The sequence below is a fragment of the Primulina tabacum genome, chromosome 9 (assembly GCF_025594145.1).
Source record: "Primulina tabacum isolate GXHZ01 chromosome 9, ASM2559414v2, whole genome shotgun sequence".
NCBI lineage: Eukaryota > Viridiplantae > Streptophyta > Magnoliopsida > Lamiales > Gesneriaceae > Primulina > Primulina tabacum.
In genome coordinates this window covers 27,911,245-27,935,771 of record NC_134558.1, presented here as the reverse complement: position 1 = coordinate 27,935,771, position 24,527 = coordinate 27,911,245, and the positions used below count along the sequence as shown (strand labels likewise).

Sequence of the window (24,527 nt, the reverse complement as noted above, 5' to 3'; positions counted from 1 at the left end):
CGAACCCCAAATCAGGCAGAGATCGTGTATCATGGTAAATCCAAGGAACGAAAATCACTCCTTTCCGCTTCCCAGGCATGGAAGGCCATGAAATCCGGAGACGATATCTACCTAGCAATGGTCAACGAAGTGCAAGGAGAAGTCGAAATGAGGATAGAAGACATCCCAATAGTATGTGAGTTCCCGGATGTTTTCCCAGAAGAACTCCCAGGGACAGTTCCGGACCGCGAAGTTGAGTTCGAAATTAATCTGGTTCCTGGTGCAGCACCAATCTCTAAAGCACCTTACAGGATGGCGCCAGCTGAACTCAAGGAGCTAAAAGAGCAACTCCAAGAATTGCTGGACAAAAAGCAAATTCGACCTAGTGTGTCCCCACGGGGAGCGCCAGTACTCTTTGTGAAGAAGAAAGATGGGAGTATGAGATTGTGCATCGACTATAGGGAACTGAACAAGATCACTATCAAGAACAAGTACCCTCTTCCGAGAATAGACGATCTATTTGACCAGCTCAAGGGAGCCGCAGTCTTTTCTAAATTGGATCTGAGGACTGGATACCACCAACTGAAGGTCATGGCTGAAGATATCTCCAAAACAGCTTTTCGGACAAGATATGGGCATTATGAGTTCACAGTGATGCCTTTTGGGTTGACCAATGCGCCTGCAGCCTTTATGGACCTAATGAACAGAGTGTTCAAACCATTTCTGGACCGGTTCGTAGTGGTATTTATTGATGACATCCTCATTTATTCGCCCAACGAGGAAGAACATGAAGAGCACCTCCGCCTTGCACTACAGACACTGAGGGAGAAAGAGCTATATGCTAAGTTTAAGAAATGTGAGTTCTGGCTTAAGAGTGTATCCTTTTTGGGACACATAATCTCTGAAGCAGGAGTATCAGTGGATCCCAAGAAAGTGGAAGCAATTACAGAGTGGCCAAAACCTAAGAACGCCACCGACATCAGAAGCTTCCTTGGACTAGCAGGTTATTACAGAAAGTTCGTTGAAGGGTTCTCTTCAATCGCCATACCACTGACTAGACTCACTCAGAAGAATTCCAAGTTCATCTGGGACGAAGGTTGCGAGAAAAGTTTTCAGACATTAAAAGAAAAGCTCGCATCCACGCCAGTACTAGCCTTACCCACTGAAGACAAGGAATTCACCATCTACAGTGACGCTTCTAAGGAAGGTCTGAGATGCGTACTCATGCAAGAGGGAAGAGTGATCGCCTACGCATCAAGGCAGTTGAAACCGCACGAGCAGAATTATCCTACGCACGATCTGGAGCTAGCAGCAGTTGTCTTTGCCTTAAAAATTTGGAGGCACTATCTCTATGGTGCCAAGTGCAAAATTTTCACAGATCACCAGAGTCTCAAGTACATGTTCACCCAGAAAGAACTGAACATGAGGCAAAGGCGGTGGATCGAACTATTGAAAGATTACGACTTGACTATAAGTTACCACCCAGGTAAAGCGAACAAAGTGGCCGATGCTCTGAGTCGGAAAAGTGGAAACAAGATCACTCTGGCTTCACTCTCCGCTCGGCCATGTCTGCAAGAGACCGTCAAGATAAACCAGGATCGAGACCCTGAACTAAAGAAACTTAAGGAACAAGTCGAAAACGGGAAGTCTCAAGATCTACAAAGTGATGACAAGGGAGTCGTTTGGATGAAAGGACGACTGTGGGTACCAGACAGCGATAACCTCTGCCAAGAAATATTATCAGAAGCACACAAGTCCAAGTTTTCAGTCCATCCAGGCAGTACAAAAATGTACAGAGACCTTAAGAGGAATTTTTGGTGGAACGGAATGAAAAGAGACTGTGGCAGTATTCGTCTCTAAGTGTCAGGTTTGTCAACAGGTCAAAGCAGAGCACCAGCGACCCGGAGGATTATTGCAACCGTTGGAGATACCTGAGTGGAAGTGGGACCATATCTCCATGGACTTTGTGGTAGGATTACCAAAGTCAAGGCAAGGTCAGGACGGAATATGGGTAATTGTACATAGACTTACAAAATCTGCACACTTCCTATCCGTCCGTATGAACTACAATCTGGGCAAATTAGCTACACTGTACATGGACAACATTGTAAGACTTCATGGAGTACCAGTGAGCATCCTGTCTGACAGAGACCCAAGGTTCGTCTCGCGCTTTTGGAAGAGCTTTCAAGAGGCCATGGGAACGAAAGTAACCCTAAGTACGGCCTATCATCCTCAAACCGATGGACAAACGGAGAGAACCATCCAAACTTTGGAAGATATGCTGCGATGCACTCTTGAATTCAGTAGCAATTGGAGTACTCATCTACCTTTAATTGAGTTTGCTTACAGCAACAGCTATCACAGCAGCATCGGAATGGCCCCATACGAAGCTCTTTATGGAAGGAAATGTCGATCACCACTTTATTGGGATGAACTGGGAGAAAAAACAGTAGTAGGACCCGAGCTCGTACAGATAACAGTAGACAAGGTTACAGTTGTCCGAGAAAAACTCAAGGCAGCTCAAGACCGACAAAAGAGTTGGGCAGATCTGAAAAGAAGGCCAGTGGAGTTCAACGTTGGTGAGAAGGCCTACGTAAAAGTATCGCCTATGAAAGGAGTTGTCCGATTCAGTAAAGCTGGGAAGCTAAACCCTCGTTTGAGATTTTGGAAAATGTGGGCACACTAGCATACAGATTGGCCCTGCCACCAAGCATGTCTAGAATTCACAACGTTTTCCACGTGTCCCAACTACGGAAATACATCTCGGACCCAAATCACGTGTTAGAAGCAGAACCGCTCATGATCGAAAGTAACTTGGGAGAAGAGCTGAAGTACGAAGAAGTTCCCATTAGAATTGTGGACACCAAGGACCAAGTACTAAGACGACGAATCATTTCCTACGTCAAGGTGCAATGGTCTAACCACACGGAAAGAGAAGCCACGTGGGAGCTAGAAGAAAGAATGAGGGACCAATACCCGTACCTCTTCATAGACCAAGTCAACCCAAGTTTCGAGTACGAAACTTCTCATAAGGAGGGAGGGATGTAAAACCCAAGATTTTGAGTTATCATGTTATCAGGGTAGTATATCTTGGACACCAGAATTTATTTGATTTTAAGATGTGAGATTTTTTTCAAGATTGTACCAAGATTGAGTGAATATTAATATCATGTATATTATTTAAAATTTGGGCAGGAGAAAAATCCAAGAGTTTAATTGATATTGAGATACCGGGATAAAAATCAAGCAAGAGAGAATAAAATCCCTAGAATTCGAAATTATCGATACACATATTATACAAATTTCGAAAATTTCATAAGGAGGAGGGTGTAGATTTCGAAAATCACAGAGATTAGATGAAGATTTGATTTATAATTCAAACACACTAAAATTCTTGATCACGATAGCAGCCAACCCCTATAAATAGGAGGGCCACCTGACTCAAAATTTCACACCTCATATCTCACCATATTTTCGAAATCCCCTCTAGTTTTCTTAAGATTTTTCGAGCACAGCGAAGCGCTGCCGCAGTCCAGCCACCGTGGTTTTCACGTTTTTCTTCAAGAAGTTTAAAGTAAGTGGGCTATTTTTAATGTTTAAAATTTAGGTTATGCATATGGGATTTTTCTTTTCGAAATTTTGAAAGAAAATTTGAGAATCGAGTACAATCTTTCTTCTACCCCGTTCTTGCATTGTCATACGTTTTAGCACTGTGAGGAGTCAACCGTATATGGGTGGGAATCCCAACTATGACGTACCCTTACGCGGTGGGGGACATAACCGCTATACGGCCTCGCCCCCTTAGAGGAGTAAAAATTAGGGACTGACGTCAGTAAACCATAGAAGGTAGATAAATCGCAGTGCTTGGTAAAGGTTATGCATGTGAACATTATTGTGCCAGCATGCGTTTTCTTTTGAAATTTATGCATGTTGTTTTATTGTGCTCGATATTCCCCTACTTGCTGAGTATTCCCCAAATACTCACCCCCCCTTACAACCTTCCCAGGTAAGCCCGAAGAAGAACTCGAGGAGGAGGAGTCCGAACAGTTTTGGGGATGGTGAACACTAAAGGAATTTAGTACAAGTTATTTTTTTTCGTTTTCCGCGTTATAAACTCTGTCGTTTTAGTTATTTCATTTGTCAGTTGTAAAGACAATAATTGTTTTTTTGCGAATTTATGAAATAAACTGGTTTCGGTTTATACTGTGCTACGAGGCTGGTTGTTTTTCGATTGTGTGATTGATGAACAACGTCGGTATCGACCAACTCCGGTCTCGGGGCGTGACACAAGGTAGGTTTAGTCGGACTGGTATGAGATATGATTGGTTCAAACATTTGATGTTGCAGTTTCAGGCCCTCTGTTATAGTAGCACCATAGGTCCTGAGATGAGGACTGTCAGGCCCTATGTTATAATAGCATCATAGGCCCTCTTGTTGGGACTACTATGGAAGATACGGAGTCTTTGGACCTGCCACTGTCTCAATTAAAAATTTATTTTAAAGATCTGTAGAGATTTGATCTGTAGTATCTTCAGGAATACTAGAGTATGGATCAATCTCTGGTAGAATGACATCTTCAGTGGACTTCAACTTGTCATCAGTGGAGTTTAGAGTAACCTCAAGAACTTCTCATAACTTTCTTGAAATGATGAATGATGTGGCAACACAATAGTCTAAACAGATTCCTGCTAATCTAGAAAAGAGTAGTCATCAGCTCGATTAGGTTCAGACTGATCGGTCTGTGCAGTTGATCATGTTGAGCCACGAAGTTGTATTGAACTATCTGCTCAGGATCTTCTAGTTCTTTAGGCTTATATGATTCTTGAACAGCGGTCCCAACAAGAGTTAGCGGGAGCTGAAGACCTCGCCTTATAAATTTGACATTCATATCCAAAACCTAGTGCATCCAGTTGAAGTTGTCAGAGGACATCAACATCACCTTTAGAGGTTGGATCTTCTGATCCAGAATGATCATCAAAGCAATAAAATCTCGCCTGACTAAGGCTTCAGAGATGAGATTGTTTTCAGAATCAAGAATCTTGCTCCAGTTTTGCAATCTTCTGCAAATCTTTGTAGGACTTGATTTGTTGAAAAAGAATAATTGTCCTATAGTCTACCCATTTGTAAAATTCATTTAGGACTTTGTGGATATGAAGAGCAAAGGCTTCTCCAAACTTGACTTTGAATTTCTCATGGATACGACATATGGACAACGAAAATACCTAAAATTGCTTGTCATGTCTGGTGTATTTGAAGATCCTACCGGCGATCATATTATAGAGCGCATCACTATGTGGGTGAGTCAAGTTAGGAAATAATATTGTAGTAAACAAACCAGTAGATGAAGTGGCTATTGTTTCCACCATCCCGCAACAGCCCACCACCGCACCCTTACATTCTAGTCAACCCATGAAGTCCAATTCACCACGAAGATCTCCCCCTCCATGCTCATATTTTGCCCAAATACCTACGCCTCCACGGATGAAATTGTAATTGTGTCATCCTTTGTAACTCCAGAATATCCAAGGCGTGAATGGAAGAAGTCTAGCTTTTATCATTCACCGTTTACTATTGTACCAGATTCTACACCAATAGTAGTAGTACGAGGTTAGGGTAGTGATGAATTTCAATAATTTTGTGTTGATCGAGTTCAACATATTGAGAACGAACTTAATACAAATTTTGATATGATTAAATTATATAATTTATTTATAAGGACCCGGTGATAATCATCTCTTATTTGGAAATAATTTAGGTTTATTATTTTAAATTGAAATAATTAAGTTATGATTGAATCGTCATGTGTTTAAAAATATCTACAAGAAAATAAAAAGTACAAGATGCATTAGATTAATAAGATCATTCATCCAATGATAGTTGGAAAAACCTTCCCACTTAGGTTAGACTCTGCCACGTGCACAAGGGAGTTGTCTTGTATATTAGTCCCATACCCAAAAGTGATGTTATTCACATCACCTGCGTTCAGGAAGAAGTCAAAGTACCAAACCATGCCACATCTTAAAACACAAATGTTCTGATTCAAAACAAACACAAATGATCAAATTCTCTTAACAGATGCAAGGGTAAAAGTATATCCCAATTTTCAATTTTGGAAGTCCTAATAAAATGTCTGAAATTTAAAGTCATTGGGGAAAAGTAAACCTGAAACAGGAGCACAACAACAGAAGGTAGAATTTCGATACCTGTTGGTTGGCCAATCTCAGGATGATTAATCCTAGTCATACTAATATAAATGAGGAAAATGCCATTCACATCCCGCAAATAGTGAAAGCGTGATACTGTGTATTGGGTTTTCAATGGCAAAGAAATGCTCCAGAGTCCACATCACGTGCAAAATTACCATATCTCATCATTCGCATGTCTTATTGACACAAAAGTATTACCCAAAACTTTCAGTCATTCAGTACACAAACACAATGAGGCAAATCTAGCTTCTAAAGGCAAATATTTGTAAAGTTTATAACAAGAAACTGATATCAACAAAGAAACAAAAAAAACTGGGCATATATCATTCACAACACTGTCACAAATAAAAGCCAAATCATATGCATATAAACAACAAAACTAAGCATATCATAAACAACAAAATAAAAGGCAAAACAACGTATCAATTATCATAAAATGCGTATTACCATATGCACATTCAACGGAAACAAATTATCCCAACCATTAATTCTAATACCACAAATTACATAATTAATAATTATATAGATTTCATGTGCAAATATCTCAATAGCAGCTGTTTATCTCAATAATAAACCAGAACATATCATAAAGAAGAAACTTACCATCTTCTCCAACTGTGGATTTTCATATTCAACTATCTCTTTAAATACCTCAAACAATATCCACATTCAACAGAACCACTTTGTTTTATATTACCCTATATATAATGAAATTTAAAATTTAATGCAACAATCACAATCCAAATAATAAGAATTATCCATTCATGTCTTCATACATAGGCACGATTCATACCGTCAATTGTTTAAAACATGTCCTTTGAGAAATACCATTCAAGGCATTGTACATTTTGACCCCATTACATTTTAAAATTAAAAAATTATAATATTTTTTTTCATATTTATAAGTGAATGCATTCAAAATCAACATAATCTACTACTTACTTGGTCACTATAGGTTTTCATGCATCGTATCGGTTTCTGTTAGCCGTAGACTCCCATAAATATATCATATTTTTATCTTCATTAATGATAGTCAAGATCCAATGGTACCTGCAAAAATGAAAATATAGCATTGACTAGTATGTAGTAGAAATCAATAAATAACTAAACTCTTACTCAGTGTTGTATGAGATAAGGCAGATGTTGTCTTTACACACTGCTTCCAACTGGTCAGCAATATGTCGTGATAAGTCACGACCATCTTTGCCAATTGGGCATGAAGGTATGCTTCCGGGATCCGCAAATGAAATATAATCAGCCATGTCTTCTTCTCTCAAATATTTGTAGAGGTGACTGCTCCCAAATATTACATAACTTGTTTATAAATGTTTCAAAGTATGGAAAAGTTCCACATAAAACATTAAATATGCAAAAATCATAGTAAGTTAGACATGACATACCTCATGTAAAACAAAATTTGTCTGGTGCCTATCTATCTTATCTCCATAAAGCGTAAGATATCTTCTCTTAGCAATCGTATGTTTTTAGGACGTCCAAACATAGCGTCCTCAAATCTATGTATATGGTCTCTAATTCATTCATCAATCTAACAACATGTGAGTAGATATACTTGCATGCCATGGGTAATGTTTTGACAACATCCTTGAACTTGTCGAGCTTACCGGGAACATCCGAAAGAGCAAATAGTTGAGGTTTTCCCTTCTTATACAATTTAGAATATTCATACAAGTATTCTAAACTAACCATTGTCCAAGCAACATATATGACAATTGAAAACACAAAATCAAGAGAAAACTCAAAGTACCCGTGTCGCTGGAAAAATTATCAACTCTTTAGGCCAATTAACAATGGCTCCAACTGCATCATTGACGATTCTTGGTCCAGACTTAAATGGTATTGTAAGTTCTGCTTCTTCATATAAGACAACATCAATACCTCCTTTTGATATTATTGTGCCATACGCCACCACGTTTTCACGTTGTTTTACAGCCATGTGGCATTTTTTCCCTTTTAAGAATAATAAGATATTGTTTATATAAATATATGATTGTGCAAAAAAAAATAATTTTACTTGAAATCAAGAGATATACAACCTTCATATTTGAACTGTCGCATTCATAAACTTCTTCCACATCATCTGACAATTTTGGGTCTTTCATGTCTGAGCACTTGTGTAATGTCCGGTTACTCGTACAAATGATTAATAATTCGTTTATGTCAATTATTATGTTGTTATTTGGTTCATTATGTTTTACGTGTTGATTGAGATATCGATAGTGAGATTGAATATGATTTATATATTGTCCATGGTGTATTGAGAATGAATATATGTCTACATAGTGATAGTAAGATGTGTAGGTAAAATAGTGTAATGAAAGTTGGTACGGAACTGCGGGAAATGAGATGAAAATATGACAGTTCTAACGTGTTTTAGCATAATGATTTGGATATTGATCCAAATTGTGTGAGACCACAACCATTAGAAAGCTAAGATATAAGGTTAAAACTTTCATGTTTTGGGTTTTGCCCAAATTATTGTGGATGACGAGCCAAAAGCGCCCCGAAATGTGTCGTGTGTATCGTCATTCCTACAATGACACATTTTATTCGAATGAGCATAACTTTGTACTCAGACCTCAACATGACATGAAACCAATTGGAGATGCAAGCCCAGATATAGAGATACAACTATCATGCTTACCACTATTTCTTATTACGAAAGGAAGAGATGTTTCTGGAGCGATCTTTGATCAAACTGTGCGCAGAGGCAGAATGTTTGGCGCCCGAGCGGTAAGATCTTACCGCCCGAGCGCCGGTGCATGACATTTTCAATGCTTGGACAGAATGTTCCGCGCCTGAGCGGTAATATATTACCGCCCGAGCGCCGGTGAGTGTATTAAAGGATAAACTTTGAATTTTCTAGACATCTACATCACTTCTTTAACTTCTTTAGCAGCAAGAACATGAAAGAAAACCAAGAAACCTTCCTCCAAAAGTTCCTTTTTTCTTCTTTTTCTCATTTTGAAGCTAGACTTGCATTCTCCATCACAAGAACATCCTAGGGGTGTAAGTTTTCATCTCTTTTGATTGTTATACATGTAGAAGACAATAAAGGAGCGAATTTCACATAGTATAGACATAATGACTTGTTTATTTATGTATTTGACAACATATGAGCGAGAAACATCATCTCGAACCAGTATTCGTACACTTGGACTGTAATTTGGCATGTTTTTGAAGTAATACACGAGTAATATTATGTATTTCAAATGCTTCCCATTGATTATTGCTATATGTACATTGTTAATATGTTTATTGAAGAAAACATATCACCATATTCCATTGTTATGTATTAAATATAAAAGACATTCATGAATATTGAAGATGGGTGCTATGTCATGAACATGAACATGAAAGAAAAAGAAAATGACTGATTTTTACATGATATATGAGCTTGTTGACATCATGGATAGTTTTAAGTCCACCAAACCTATTGGCCAATATATGTTCATGGGGCGTGGGGTTGTCAAAGGTGCTCCCTGACGTTCAACACAATAGTAGCTATATAATAAAGCAAGCATGGTAGTACAGGTCAACTAATGAGGCTCAAGTTCAAAAATGAACATGAATAAATGCTATGGTATGACATGGTTTAAAGATTCATTGTTGATCACGACTTGATACGTATAAGTGCCAACTTATTGAGTTTTATAAACTCACGTAGCTCATGTATTACATGATCAGGTATGAAGATACACTGGATGCCGATTCACCAATGGATGCTCGTGACGTGCCTTACATCGAAAAGAACCTGGACGTCTTATTGTATAGCTTCCGCATATGTATTATATTGGATTTTATGTCAGGGTTTGAAACAAGTTTCACGACGTTTATGACTATATGTATAATGATACGATGTATGTTTGGGTATGAAAATATGATTCTACATATGCATAGATGTTATTGCTTGAGTTTGGCTTTTACAAAATGTAGGGACATCATGTCAAAAATTTTATAAACCATCAAATTGATATCTCTTGTTTGAATTACTTCATAACATAGGTATATCATTCAAATCCTATTTTGACTATGAGTATAAGTATCATTAATCTTGTCAAGTATAGAAGAAGGGTGTTACAACTTGTTTGATGCTGCAATCTCGGAAGTTCGATCATTGATGACGGGCATAACACTAGCAAGTTGAGCCTTCAATTTCTCCAATTATGCCTTTAAACTCTTAGTCTCTTCCAATTGTTCTTAGAAGTTTTCGACCATAGCTTTTGGGACTAATTCCCTCTTCTTTCTTGGAGTTTTAAAGAAGACTTGAGGCTTTACAAACCCTCCCACGCCTCGAACCCTTCCATAACATTCTTGGCTTCCTAAGGCAGGGCTTAGCACATCATTCATTCTAGAAGATTAGTACTCTCCTTTGAAATTTTTTTTCCAACAAGTCATCCTACAATTAGAGACATAACAAATCAATCCAAAAACCACAGTTTTATTTATCTAGGCAATATTTAGATTGAATAAAACTAAACATTTACAATTTTTTCGGCGACTTCTGACGTCTCTGAAGGATCGTGTGCTGGGTACCTTGAGGTGCTTCAAACACAATTTTCTCCAAGAGCTGCAATAGCTCGTGTTCTAAGAATGTTTACACCGATGAATTAAATCGAGTTTGATATAAAATCAAGCGGAAAACACTCGAAGTAATCCTCCGTTAAGAAACACTGATATATTTTATATCATGTGTAATTGAATAACTAAAAATATAGGGAATCAATTGTGACATATATCAGTTCAGTGTGAAAACTGAACTGATGGATGCTCTAACTGATTAAATCAGTTTGAAAACAGTAGTTAAATAATTAAATACACAAGATATGTTTATGGATGATCGGAGACTTCAACTGATCCTACGTCACCCCTTCTACCACCTCGGGTAGGATCCACTAGAAGACTTTGATTACTTACAACGAGTGTAACACCCAGCTTAAGACTTACCCAACTGTCTAACTGAACTCCTAAACTAGACTGAAGGTAGTACCTTCTAGCCAACACTTGTTTAACGTCTTTGTGTCAAAGACTACATACAAAAGTTCACTGTCTTTGTGCAAGACTGTATTTGAGTGGTGGTGTGTGTGTGAGAGAGAGAACTGATTTTTTTTGTGACAACATGAAAGTGTTCTCACACGGTGAGGGAATTGTGCTTCTAATCTAAGCTAATAACACGTTGAAGTGTTCCCTCTGGGCTGATTGCTTCTTGAAAGCTGATATGCAATACACGTGTCATTTCTATTGTTTTTCCACATTCTTCTTTTTCTACAATGATATATTGGTCTTCACTTATCTTCTATTTATAGACCGGAAACTGATCGTACAGTGAGACTCAATAATTGTATACGTTGCAGCTTGAATGTGTTCCTTGAGATTTGTGTCTCAACTTTTCCGACATCTATGCTGGAACATTTTGTCTTTAAGCTTTGCTGCAAAGTCCATTATTGTACCTTTAATCGTACAATAACTTTTCCTCAATGCACACAGCTAGATTCCATTGAATAAGCTTGTCGTTACTGATTGATTCCTAACTGATGTTCTTGAACTGGTCAATTGAACTGATCTTGAATTGGTTCGACAAAATCAGTTGGCTCGTTGACCGATTATTTCGGTTGTAAATAAATCTAGCAAGCGGACTAGGTCGAGTTATAGTAAATGGACGAAAAGTCCAAGTATCGATCCCACAGAGACTATTATTTAAGTACTAAGATTTAAATTATTCGATTTAATCTAGGCAAACAATAACAAGTGATTTGATGATAATTTAAACTAGTTAAATTTAATTAAATTATGCTAAATTAATAACTAAGACCGAAATTGCAGAACAGGTTGAAACTTGGGAAATTCTCAAATTCAACAAAATTACGGGGAACACACAACGGTACCAAACATTAATTATTGTCACGCATTGGAATTAATTTAACCACAGATTATTGATGTCACGATGAAATTCTCTAATTTAACTATAAATCTATTTCTAGAGTTTATAATCCTATTTTCATTTAACAGTCCAATTATTTCTAATTGAATTTAATTAAACAAAAACGCATTATTCAACGATGGAATCACAACTGTCGCCTAAAATCGCACATTGAAACCGAATACTATTTCTAGTCGGTTTAACCGTGTGTTGGTTAATATTTTTGAAGCTAAATTTAATCTATTCTCTTCCGAGTCAAGATCGAACAACAAACATGCAAATAATTGGCCAAATTAAAAGCACGAAAATTACGCAAACATTAATCAATAACATAAAAGTAATTCATAAATCAAACAATCCAATGAATGAACAAGATCAATAGTTTGTCCCTATCGTGGTCCCGATCATAAGAACAACTACTCCATAAATTCCAAACTAGAAGAAAATCTAATATTCGAATTCATGAATAAAAATAAGAAAATGGAATAAGAGAAAATCTCAGCCATGGTGCGCGAATCTTGCGTGTGAGGCGCAGTTTTCTCTCTTTTCTCCCAAGCCGTCGTCGTCTTCTCTGCAATTCTCCTTTGTATCACAAAACGTTCAAGTCTTGCTAAATCTTAGGTTTTCCTCCCTTTTATCTTCTATTTAAAGCCTGATTTAATATCTTCTCTCCAAATCTCCAAGAAAATCTTCGCCAAATCTGATGTTGATATGAAGGGCACGGACCCCGTGTAGACATCCGTGTATGGATCCGTGTACACTCTGTAAGATTCTATCCGAGAAACACTGGACACAGACCCTGTGTAGGGGTTCGGATCGAGGTCCGTGTAGGCACTGTGATTTTCATTCTCGGATGATAATGGACACGGACCCCGGGTACAGGTCCGGAATGGGGTCCGTGTAGGCTCTGTAAAATTCTTCCTTGGGCTTCTAAGATGCGGACCCTTACACGGGGTCCGTGTAGGGGTCCGGATATGCTCTTTGCACTATTTCCTATTTTTCCGGGTGTTTCTGACATGGCATTGTGCAGCTTGACTTTCTTTCCCTTTCGTTGGCTTTAATCATCTTTTGGTCAATCCTGCAAATAGCAATAATAAAACAAATAAAGCGCAAAACTCGGAATAAAATTGCCAGATAAGCACGAATACGACAAAATAAGATCCCTAAAACGCTATATAATTTGTTCTTATCAATTCCCCCACACTTAACCTTTGTTTGTCCTCGGACAAATCAGATATCAAATAAAGATGAGGCATATCTTAGATTCATAACTCAAGTAACACAATCAAAACTTCTCAATTTTTCAAATTCTATCACCCCCGATCAAAAGATCATGCTTCGAATATCACAAGATTCGTTTTCATCGCAATTTAAGATTCAAACATTACCCAGTAAAGATCAACAGAATGAGATGTGTGTAGTGTGCAAGTCAGAACTCATACTCATCAATAGCTATGTGGTTTCAGGATCACTTATATTCATTTATTTTCGAAACGCCTCATATGCTTGACTTTCATACCCCTCTCTACTAAATGTTGAACGATATTCCTGCAGCACATTCATTCAACCTTTAACTCGCTACCAATTTATTGTATTTTTATCATCTTTAGAGCTCTATCATCTCCTTTCTTTTTCATTATCCTTCAACTTTCACCCACAGATTTTTCGGGTGTCTTCAATGCCAAACACTTTCCTCTTTCATTCTCAAAAAACTTTTTTTTTTCAATAGTGTTTCATCGACACCTTCAAACATATTTCTTCAACTCATTGGAGTATCTGGATATTTCATCGTGTACAGCATGTTTATTTCTCTCAAACGTAGGTAGGAAAAAGTGTATAGGCTAAAATTCAGGTGGTTGATGTAGGACATTGAATAAATTACGAATGGGGTCTAATTGTGTGTCATTGACACAAATCATTCGATTTTTACAGGCTCAAGAAGGGTTACTAGAGATAATAAATGATGTATCAGATAAGATTGAAAGGCTCAAACGGTCCAAAGATCGCCTAAATCATCCCTAAGTCACCATCATTCGTATTTTCGCTTCGAGAGCTAATCAGACAAGTTCTAGGTTGTTGCAAAATTTCTCACTCTTTTTTTTTTTAGTTCACCTTGCACAAATTCACCATTATTTTTTTTTTAAAATTCACCTTGCACCAATTCACCATTAATGACCAAAAGTCTGACCACGTGCATGGAATGAAATGTCAATACAAAACTGGTTAAAGTCTGACTCTCTCCTTGAAACTACGACTTCTCTCATTCAATACTAGTCATGATACGGTTTCCCGGGTGATCCAAAATCTAACAAATTAATCCGGTTATCAAGTAAAACAAGAGTTCTTTCTCTAGATATAGTCTCATCCTACGTGAAAAGTGTTGTTAAGTGCTGTGCAACGATGTGTAACAAAACTGACCCACTCTCACATTTGAAATCGACACTGCCCTCAGTGTAAAGCGATGAAAACTGAACTAGCAAGACAATTAAAGCAAAAACACTTCCTTGGAAAAATGTCGAGTAAGTGGTGAAAATGTGGTAGCAATCATCAACTCCTGAAAAGAACGACATAGAATACACAAAGAAACGTAAAACGGAATAAGAAAGGCACACAAGCAAACGAATAAACCCAAAAGATGATAATCATAAATAATAAGTGCCATAAAATGAACATCAACATCTGAACAAAATGCACAAAATGAGAAAACTGATAAAATCCTTCCACAAGTCCAAAAATAATAAAGCTAACTACTCGTCGTCGGATCCCACGTCCAAATCCTCTAGGCCGTCGAGTGTGGATCTGTCGAAAGGTGGCGCATTAGATATCATCGGAAAATGACTGCGTCCTGGCATGGTGCTCGAGTCGAGCCAATCGGGTGTGCAAGTCGTCCATGCAGTCAAATATGGCCGAGAAGACCTGACGAGTACCTCTCGGGGCGCGCTGGCGTGGGGGCAAACCAACTTGAGGATCCTGCTCGGGCATCCAATGCTGCCTCTTCCTCCACTCGATCTTCCTAGGCTCGCTCATCAGCTGTAGAGGGAGGCACTGGTGGGTCACGGGGATGTGGACTGATATGGTGACTCCCGGGATTTCGGTACACAAGCACCCTGCCTGAAAATGAAATACATGCCCTGCATGGCCTGGGGTGAGAGCATCTGTGTAGAGGTGGGGAGGAAGGAAGTCTCACCAGTGAGATCGACACCGTGGGCCGCCAAAATCCGAGAGATGATGATAGGAAAGGGGGCATATGGCGTCCTATTCTTCGTGGGATCAATGTGGGCGACTGAACGCATATGGGAAATCATGATCGACGCCACCAGAATAGCAGGAATGGCCCTCAATCCATTCAACATCTTGTCTATGATATATAGATCCATATGGCGGACCTCATTGTTTCCAGCCTTCCTCGGAATGATGTTGGCTCCCGTGAAGTAACAGATTAGGCGATCAAGCAACGGGAGGGACGTCGGAAGGACGCTGGTGCGGGAGCTGGTTTGGGATGGGAAATAGTGTAGACGGGCTCCGTGCCTGAGGGATCCAGAAAGTGATGTCCGACAGAAAGAGATCCAACTGATTGAAGACCACCGGAGGCCCGTCATTGGAGACATTCAAAATAGCGGCCAGAGATGCGTTAGTTAAGTCAATAGTAACCCCTTTGACGTAAGTACATATATGCTGCATCTCGGTCTTGTCTTTTTCCTCAAAATTCGTGTAGAATTGCCAGACCAACTTGGGGTAATAAGGTCTGGTGATGTCCAAGAGAGGTCCCCAACCAATATTTATCAAATTCTGCCCTGAGTGGCACTTCGTGATCGATCCGTGGATGAATGGAACGTTCAACGATCACGGAGTTCTCATTAAGTGCCGAGTACCACTCAAAATTATCTCGGCTGGTGAACTTAAAGGCATCAAATGCCAACCTAGCGGAACCAGAAGATGAGGAGGCACCGCCTCGTGCGCGCTTACTACTCTGTTTCCGAGGAGGCATTTTGACTGAAGCAAGTATATCCAAACACCCCAACAAATCAATCACAACAAACCAACAACTGATTCCCGCGAAGTGGTAACAAATAAATTTTCTCACAATCAAAGTCCAACACCCAACAATGGAAAAATAACACACAATCAATAACCGAACTAATAGACAATAATCCTATGGGAGTGAAGGTTCAGCCACACTGAAAATGGGACGGTATTATGCAGTGGTGGAAAGCGGTCGGCGACGGGAGGCGGCTGGAGTCGGCTGATGGTGGAGGAGGGGCTTTGTGGATTGTGGTGTTTGTGGAGTGGGAGTTGAGTAGTGGGGACACGGTGGTGGTTCTGTGACAGCAAGGGAGGCGGTGGTGGTACGGAGCGGTGGCCGTAGTGGCGGCGTGAGGCGGCGGAATAGTGGAATCGATTTTAGGGATTTGGGAGTTTTAGGAATTTAGGGGCGGAAGTCTGATGTTTTATTCTGAGAACCGTCAAAAATAGAAGGCACGGACCCCGTACACGGGGTCCGTGTACAGGTGCGTGTAAGTTTGCGAAAGGGGGAAAATCTGAAAGTGGATACATGGACCCCGTGTAGAGGTCTGGAGAGGGGTCCGTGTAGGCTCTGTAAATCGGCAGCTTTGAAATTCATGGACGCGGACCCCGTGTATGGCTCCGGGAACGGGTCCGTGTCGACTCTGGAAATCGTTTTTTTTTTCCTACACACACTACGAACCAAACACATACTGCGAAGCTAGGAATGTACAATTCTAAAAATCTACACATCAAAATTGAAACTCGATCAAGCACACAAGATGCAAGAATTGTACAGAAACTTCCATGGCCTATTTGACGTAGTCCGCTGGTCCTAATAGAATCCCCACACTTGAAAAATACCACCGATAGTGAATAACCTACATGCACCACCATTCACTGAGATTAGCTAATGAGATATGCATAAAACAAAACGAAAGAAAACTAAATTAAAAGATGAAAGAAAAATAAAACTAAACATTGGGTTGACTCCCAGCAAGCGCTAAATTTATAGTCTATAGCCCGACTGTATTCCCTAATTCAGTTTGGATCTTGCAGATCCACGGTGGTTGGCTCATTGGGTATGGTACCACCATGATAAACCTTCAGTCTATGCCCATTCACCTTGAATGCTCCAGTTGCCTCACTAGTGATCTCTACTGTCCCGTAAGGAAAAACTTGCGTGATGGTGTATGGTCCTGACCACCGTGAACGCAACTTACCTGACATCAACTTCAGTCGAGAATTTTATAATAGTACCAGTTGTCCCACCACAAATTCTCGATGGACGATGTTCTGATCATGCCAATGTTTGGTTTTCTCCTTGTAAAGCTTGGCGTTCTCATAAGCATCCAACTAAACTCATCCAATTCATTTAGTTGCAGCTCTGTCGTCACATGTAGCTTTAGCACCAAAATTCAAGAATTTAGTAGCCCAGTAAGCCTTATGTTCAAGTTCTACGCGTAGGTGACACGACTTCCCATACAATAATTTAAAAGGAGACATGCCAATGGGGGTTTTAAAAGCAGTGCGGTAAGCCCAAAGTGCATCGTCGAGTTTTCTAGACCATTATTTCCTTGAAGCACCGACAGTCTTCTCAAGAATGCGTTTAAGTTCTCTGTTCGATACCTCGACTTGGCCACTAGTTTGAGGATGATAAGGTGTGGCAACCTTATGTCGGACCCCATACTTAGCCAACAGACCGTCAAATTGATGATTACAAAAATGAGTACCCCCATCGCTAATAATGGCTCTAGGTGTTCCAAAACGTGAGAAAATATTTTTCATGAGAAATTGAACAACAACCCTAGAGTCATTAGTTCTGCATGCAAGTGCCTCCACCCCTTAGACACGTAATCTACAGCCACCAAAATATACTTGTTCCCGAAAGAAACTGGGAACGGACCCATGAAATCTATACCCCACACATCAAATATCTCACACACCAAAATACTATTGAGAAGAAATTCATGTCGCCTAGAGATATTACCTGTGCGCTGACAATTTGGACATTTTGTAACATATTCATACGCATCCTTAAACAAAGTAGGCCAATAAAAACAAGACTGGAGGACTTTTGACGCAGTTCTAGTTAACCCAAAATGGCCTCCAGTCGGACCAGCATGACAATGAAACAAAATCTCACTTACCTCTTCCTGGGGAATTCATCTCCGGACTATACCGTCTGCACATATTCTAAACAAATAAGGATTCTCTCACAAATAATATTTCAAATCTGAGAAAAATTTCTTCTTTTGCTAATAAGTAAAATGGGGAGGAATGAACTTTCTGGATAGATAATTAACAAAATCGGCATACCATGGTAAACTGTTGACCTCAAAAAGTTGTTCGTCCGGGAAATCATCGCGAATAATTTCGTTACCTTTACTTGGATTCTCCAAACGCGAGAGATGGTCTGCAACTTGGTTCTCTGTCCCCTTTCTATCGATTATCTCCAAGTCAAACTCCTGCAACAGAAGAATCCAGCAAATTAGACTTGGTTTTGCATCTTTTTTGGCCATCAAGTATTTCAAGGCGGAATGGTCAGTGCGAACTACAACTTTGCTCCCTATCAAATGTGATCTAAATTTATCCAGAGCAAAAACCACAGCAAGAAGCTCCTCTGTAGTGGCATAGTTCAGTTGGGCAGCTGATAGTGTCATACTAGCATAGTAGATGACATGGATGCATTTCTCCCTCTTTTGACCCAACAATGCCCCTAGAGCTGTGTCGCTTGCATTACACATCACCTCAAATGGTGACCCCAAATCAGGTGCTAACATCACAGGTGCTGTGATCAATTTCTCCTTCAAAACCTGAAATGCCTGCACACACTCATCGGAAAAATCAAAGCGCACATCTTTTATCAGCAAATTGGTTAGTGGCTTAGCAATACAAAAAAAATCTTTTATAAAGCGCCTATAGAGCCCTGCATGTCCTAGAAAACTACGCACTCCTCTGATGTTTGTTGGGGCTGGTAGTTTCTCAATTACTTCAATCTTGGCTTTATCAACTTCAATCCCAATTTCTGAAATTTTGTGCCCCAACACAATTCTCTCTCTCACCATGAAATGGCATTTTCCCAGTTTAAAACCAAATTTGACTCCTCACATCTCTCCAAGACTTTAGACTGGTTAGTAAAACATGTATCAAACGAAGATCCAAATAGAGAAAAATCATCCATGAATATTTCAATAAAGTCCTCAATCATGTCATGAAATATTGCCATCATACGTCGTTGGAAAGTTTCTTGTGCATTACATAGACCGAATGACATTCGTTTATATGCCAATGTCCCGTAAGGACAGGTAAATGTGGTTTTCTCCTGATCTTCAGGGTCAATGGGAATTTGCATATAACCCGAGTAACCATCCAGGAAACAGTAGAAAGAATGGCCATCTAACCTTTCCAACATTTGATCAATAAAAGGGAGGGGAAAATGGTCTTTACGGGTGGCATCATTAAGTTTTCTATAATCAATGTAAAGACACCACCCTGTAACAGTTCTGGTAGGAATCAACTCATTGTTCTCATTTTTTACGACAGTGATCCCACCTTTTTTTGGAACAACTTGGACTGGACTTACCCACCTACTATCAGAAATCGGGTATATAATACCTGCGTCTAGTAGCTTTATCACCTCTTTCTTGACCACCTCTTGCATAGCTGGGTTTAGACGCCTTTGAGGTTGGGTAGATGTCTTGTGGTCGACCTCCATCAGAATTTTGTGCATGCACATAGATGAACTGATCCCCTTGATGTCTGCAATGCTCCAATCTATGGCTTTGATATTCTCCCTCAGAACTCGTAACAGCTTTTCTTCTTCCGTGCCTGTCAAACTAGAGGAAAGTATCACAGGCAGTTTATCATTATCAAGCAAAAATAGATATTTCAAGTGTGAAGGAAGATGTTTCATCTCTAGGATTGGGGGTTCTTCAATGGATGACTTTAAAGGTCTTGGGACATGCCCAAGCTCCCCAATCCTAGAGTTTACCGTTTTGAAAATCGGTCTGCCTGCTTCCAAATAGTGTATGTATTCCTCAATCTCTTTATTGTCCAAATCTGCTGGACATGTATGGGTCAAACAAACTTCCAAAGGATCTCCACATATCAACCCCTGCAAACCACACTCAACAAACTCGTCAGTAGCATCAATTCGAAAACAATCAGATTTATCATTGGGGTATTTGATGGACTGAAAAACATTGAATATCACACTCTCATCATTCAGTCTTAAAACTAGCTCATCCTTATGCACATCTATCAAGGCTCTTCCGGTGGCTAAGAATGGTCTCCCTAAAAGAAGAGGAATCTCTCGATCCTCTTCCATGTCTAACACAACAAAATCAACCGGAAAAATGAATTTGTCAACTTTTACCAACACATCTTCTACAACTCCCCTTGGATATTTGATTGATCTATCAGCTAATTGTAGAGAAATTGTAGTTGGCTTCACTTCACCTATTTTCAGCTTCTCAAAGTATGAGTATTGCATCAAGTTAATGCTTGCACCTAGGTCACATAAAGTTTTACCAAAAAATGAAGTTCCTATGGTACAAGGAATAGAGAAGCTACCTGGGTCCTTAGCTTTTGGAGGCAACTTATTTTGTAAAACTGCAGAACATTCCTCCGAAAGCTTCACTGTTTCAAAATCCACCAGTTTCCTCTTGTTTGACAGAATTTCTTTAAGAAATTTTGCATATGAGGGCATTTGAGCTAAAGCCTCTGCAAACGAAATATTTATGTGCAGCTTTTTGAAAATTTCCAAGAATTTTGAAAATTGAGTATCCATTTGCAGTTGCTTTGCTCTTTGGGGAAACGGGAGTGAATTAATATCAAAGTGTTGCTCGAGTTTAGAGACTTACCTTTCTCCTTTGCGTCCTCGGACCCTTGCTAGGTTGACCCCTTTTCTTTTACATATTCTTCAACATCAACTACTTCTTGCTTTATGGGAGATGTCTCGGATTCTTTTCCGTGTCACTAGGTAGTAAACCCGAAGCTCGTGTAGCCATTTGTGTCGCCAACTGCCCTAGTTGAGTCTCTACCCTTTGCATCACGGCATCATGATTTTGCCATCTCATCTCATTCCCGGCTATGTACTTGGCTAACATATCCTCAAGATTTGACTTGCTATCTTGTGACTTGAAACCGGGTGGCATAGAAGTTACAGTACCTTGCGGAGGTTTAGGTGGTTGCTTAGGAGGCTTTTGTTGTGTATGATGTTGTGGAGGATTGAAATATGGTTTCTCAACAGAATTTTCTGATTGCCTCCACCCAAAATTCGGATGATTCCTCCACCCTGGGTTATATGAGAAACTGTATGGATTATATTGTTGTCGACCTTGGTTTCCCTCATAGTTCACTGAGTCCCCTCCAAAGCATTGTATTCCCTCACAAAACATATCTGGCATGAAATGCATGTCACTAGATGATCCACCAACTATCTCAGTGTTCCCTTGAATTTGATTTACTGGCTTGACTGGTATTGATCTATTTGTTTGTAACTGTGCCATCTGATGCGTCAATCCATCAAGCTTTGCTGTGATCGCTGTCAAAGCATCCATTTCAAGGAATCTGACTTTCTTCTCCCTTCGGTTGTCTTGCCAGCCTACATTGTTTTCTGCCATATTAGATATGATTTCAAGCGCTGCGTTTAGTGTTTTCCTGTATAGGCTACCGTTTGCTGCTGCATCAAGCATAAATCTCACAGAAGGATCCACCCCGTAGTAGAATGTCTCAACCTGCTGACCTATCGAAAAACCATGTCTCGGGCACATTCTCAACATCTTCTTAAACCTTGCCCATGCTGAATTCAATGATTACCCATCTCTCTGTCTGACGATGTGATTTCATTCCGCAATTGTGTAATCTTAGTTGGGGGAAAAATATATGTGCATGAAGACCTCGACTAATCCATCCCATGTAGTAATAGAAACAGCTGGAAGGTCTCGAAGCCACTCCATAGCTTCTCCTTGTAGGGAGAATGTGAATAGTCTGAGACGAATGGCATCAGTACTCACCCCATTGCACTTGATTGTATCACAGATCGATAGAAAATTCTCCAGATGTGCATTGGGATCTTCAGAAGGTGATCCTCCAAATTTGACTTGGAGTTGAATCATCTGGATGATGGCCGGCTTAAGTTCTAATGTATTCGCTTGAATTGTAGGGCGGACAATACTAGAACCATAACCTCCAAATGCTGGTCTATGAAGCTCCATTAAAGTACTGCCCATCCTCTTCTCTGGCCATGTCTTTAAATTCTGGTTTAAGGTCTATTTCAGATTCCTCTTCGGATCCAAGTTCGAGAGCCAAGTTGTTGTTCCTTCGAGCTCTACGTATTCGACGGAGAGTCCTTTCAATCTCTAGATCAAGTGGCACTAGATTTTAGAATCCCTGAGCATGGCTCATATGACACGAGCTAGACTCCTGCAATAAAATTCAAGTGCACAATTCAAGCTCCTAAAGGGTGTAAAAATCTGTAACAAAGTTAATGAAAAATAAAAATTTAAAAATAAAAATAAAAACTAAGAATAAATGCCTAGTCTCAAATAACTAATTTATCCTAATATTAAACAAATAGTCCCCGGCAACAGCGCCAAAAACTTGACCGATTATTTCGGTTGGGAATAAATCTAGCAAACGAACTAGGTCAAGTTATAGTAAATGGACGAAAAGTCCAAGTATCGATCCCACAGAGACTATTATTTAAGTACTAAGATTTAAATTATTCGATTTAATCTAGGCAAACAATAACAAGTGATTTAATGATAATTTAAACTATTTAAATTAAATTAAATTATGCTTAAATTAATAACTGAGACCGAAATTGCAGAACATGTTGAAACTTGGGAAATTTTCAAATTCAACAAAATGACCGGGAACACACAGCGGTACCAAACTTTAATTATTGTCATGCATTGGATTAATTTAACCACAGATTATTGATGTCACGATGAAATTCTCTAATTTAACTATAAATCTATTTCTAGAGTTTATAATCCTATTTTCATTTAACAGTCCAATTATTTCTAATTGAATTTAATTAAACAAAAACACATTATTCAACGATGGAATCACAATTGTCGCCTAAAATCGCACATTGAAACCAAATACTATTTCTATTCTGTTTAACCGTGTGTTGATTAATATTTTTGAAGCTAAATTCAATCTATTCAATGATTGGTGAACCAGCAAATCCATTTGCCCCATTGCCTTTCGCCTCTGAAAGCGTCCTTCCTCTTTCGAGTCAAGATCGAACAACAAACATGCAAATAATTGACCAAATTAAAAGCGCGAAAATTACGCAAACATTAATCAATAACATAAAACTAATTCATAAATCAAACAATCCAATGAATGAACAAGATCAGTGGTCCCGATCATAAGAACAACTACTCCATAAATTCCAAACTAGAATAAAATCTAATATTCGAGTTCATGAATAAAAATAAGAAAATAGAAGAAGAGAAAATCTCAGCGATGGTGCACGAATCTTGCGTGTGAAGCGTGGTTTTCTCTCTTTTCTCCCAAGCCGTCGCCGTCTTCTCTGCAATTCTCCTTTGTATCACAAAACGTTCAAGTCCTACTAAATCTTAGGTTTTCCTCCCTTTTATCTTCTATTTTCGAGCCTGATTTAATATCTTATCTCCAAGAAAATCTTCGCCAAATATGATGTTGATATGAAGGGCACGGACCCCGTGTAGACATCCGTGTACGGGTCCGTGTACACTCTGTAAGATTCTGTCCGGGAAACACTGGACACGGACCTTGTGTAGGGGTCCGGATCGAGGTCCGTGTAGGCACTGTGATTTTCATTCTCGGATGATAATGGACACGCCGGGTACAGATCCGGAATGGGGTCCGTGTTGGCTCTGTAAAATTATTCCTTGGGCTTCTAAGACACGGACCCTTACACGGGGTCCGTATAGGGGTCCGGATATGCTCTTTGTACTATTCCCTATTTTTTCGGGTGTTTCTGACATGGCATTGTGCAGCTTGCACTTTCTTTCCCTTTCGTTGGCTTTAATCATCTTTTGGTCAAACCTGCAAATAGCAATAATAAAACGAATAAAGCACAAAACTCGAAATAAAATCGCCAGATAAGCACGAATACGACAAAATAAGATCCCTAAAATGCTATATAATTTGTGCTTATCACTCGTCAGCTGAACTGATTTCGCTGCTTCAGTTGAACTGGTCAGCTGGACTCTTCATCAGTTGAGCTCTTCATCAGCTGGTCGGGCTTCTGAAGGTCTTCTGCTGAACTGCCTATCAGCTGGACAATCAGTTGAACTGTTCTTTGATATATCAGTTGAACTGATTCAATTTGGGCAATTAGTTGGCAGCTTACCGTTTGTGTCTCGATAGCTTCAGTTTTGGCTCGATAACTAATCGGTTCG

At 39.4% G+C, this 24,527-nt stretch overlaps 1 protein-coding gene across 1 annotated transcript; it reads right to left on the bottom strand.

Moving 5' to 3' along the window:
* Positions 1-17,166: 17,166 nt before the first annotated feature.
* Positions 17,167-20,917, bottom strand: LOC142504353 (uncharacterized). The gene is made up of 3 exons (XM_075617232.1): positions 19,220-20,917; positions 18,509-18,950; positions 17,167-17,348 (listed from the first exon to the last, which is right to left on the bottom strand). The coding sequence occupies exons 1-3, from the start codon at positions 20,915-20,917 to the stop codon at positions 17,167-17,169; spliced, it is 2,322 nt and encodes a 773-aa protein (XP_075473347.1).
* Between the last annotated feature and the right edge of the window lie 3,610 nt (positions 20,918-24,527).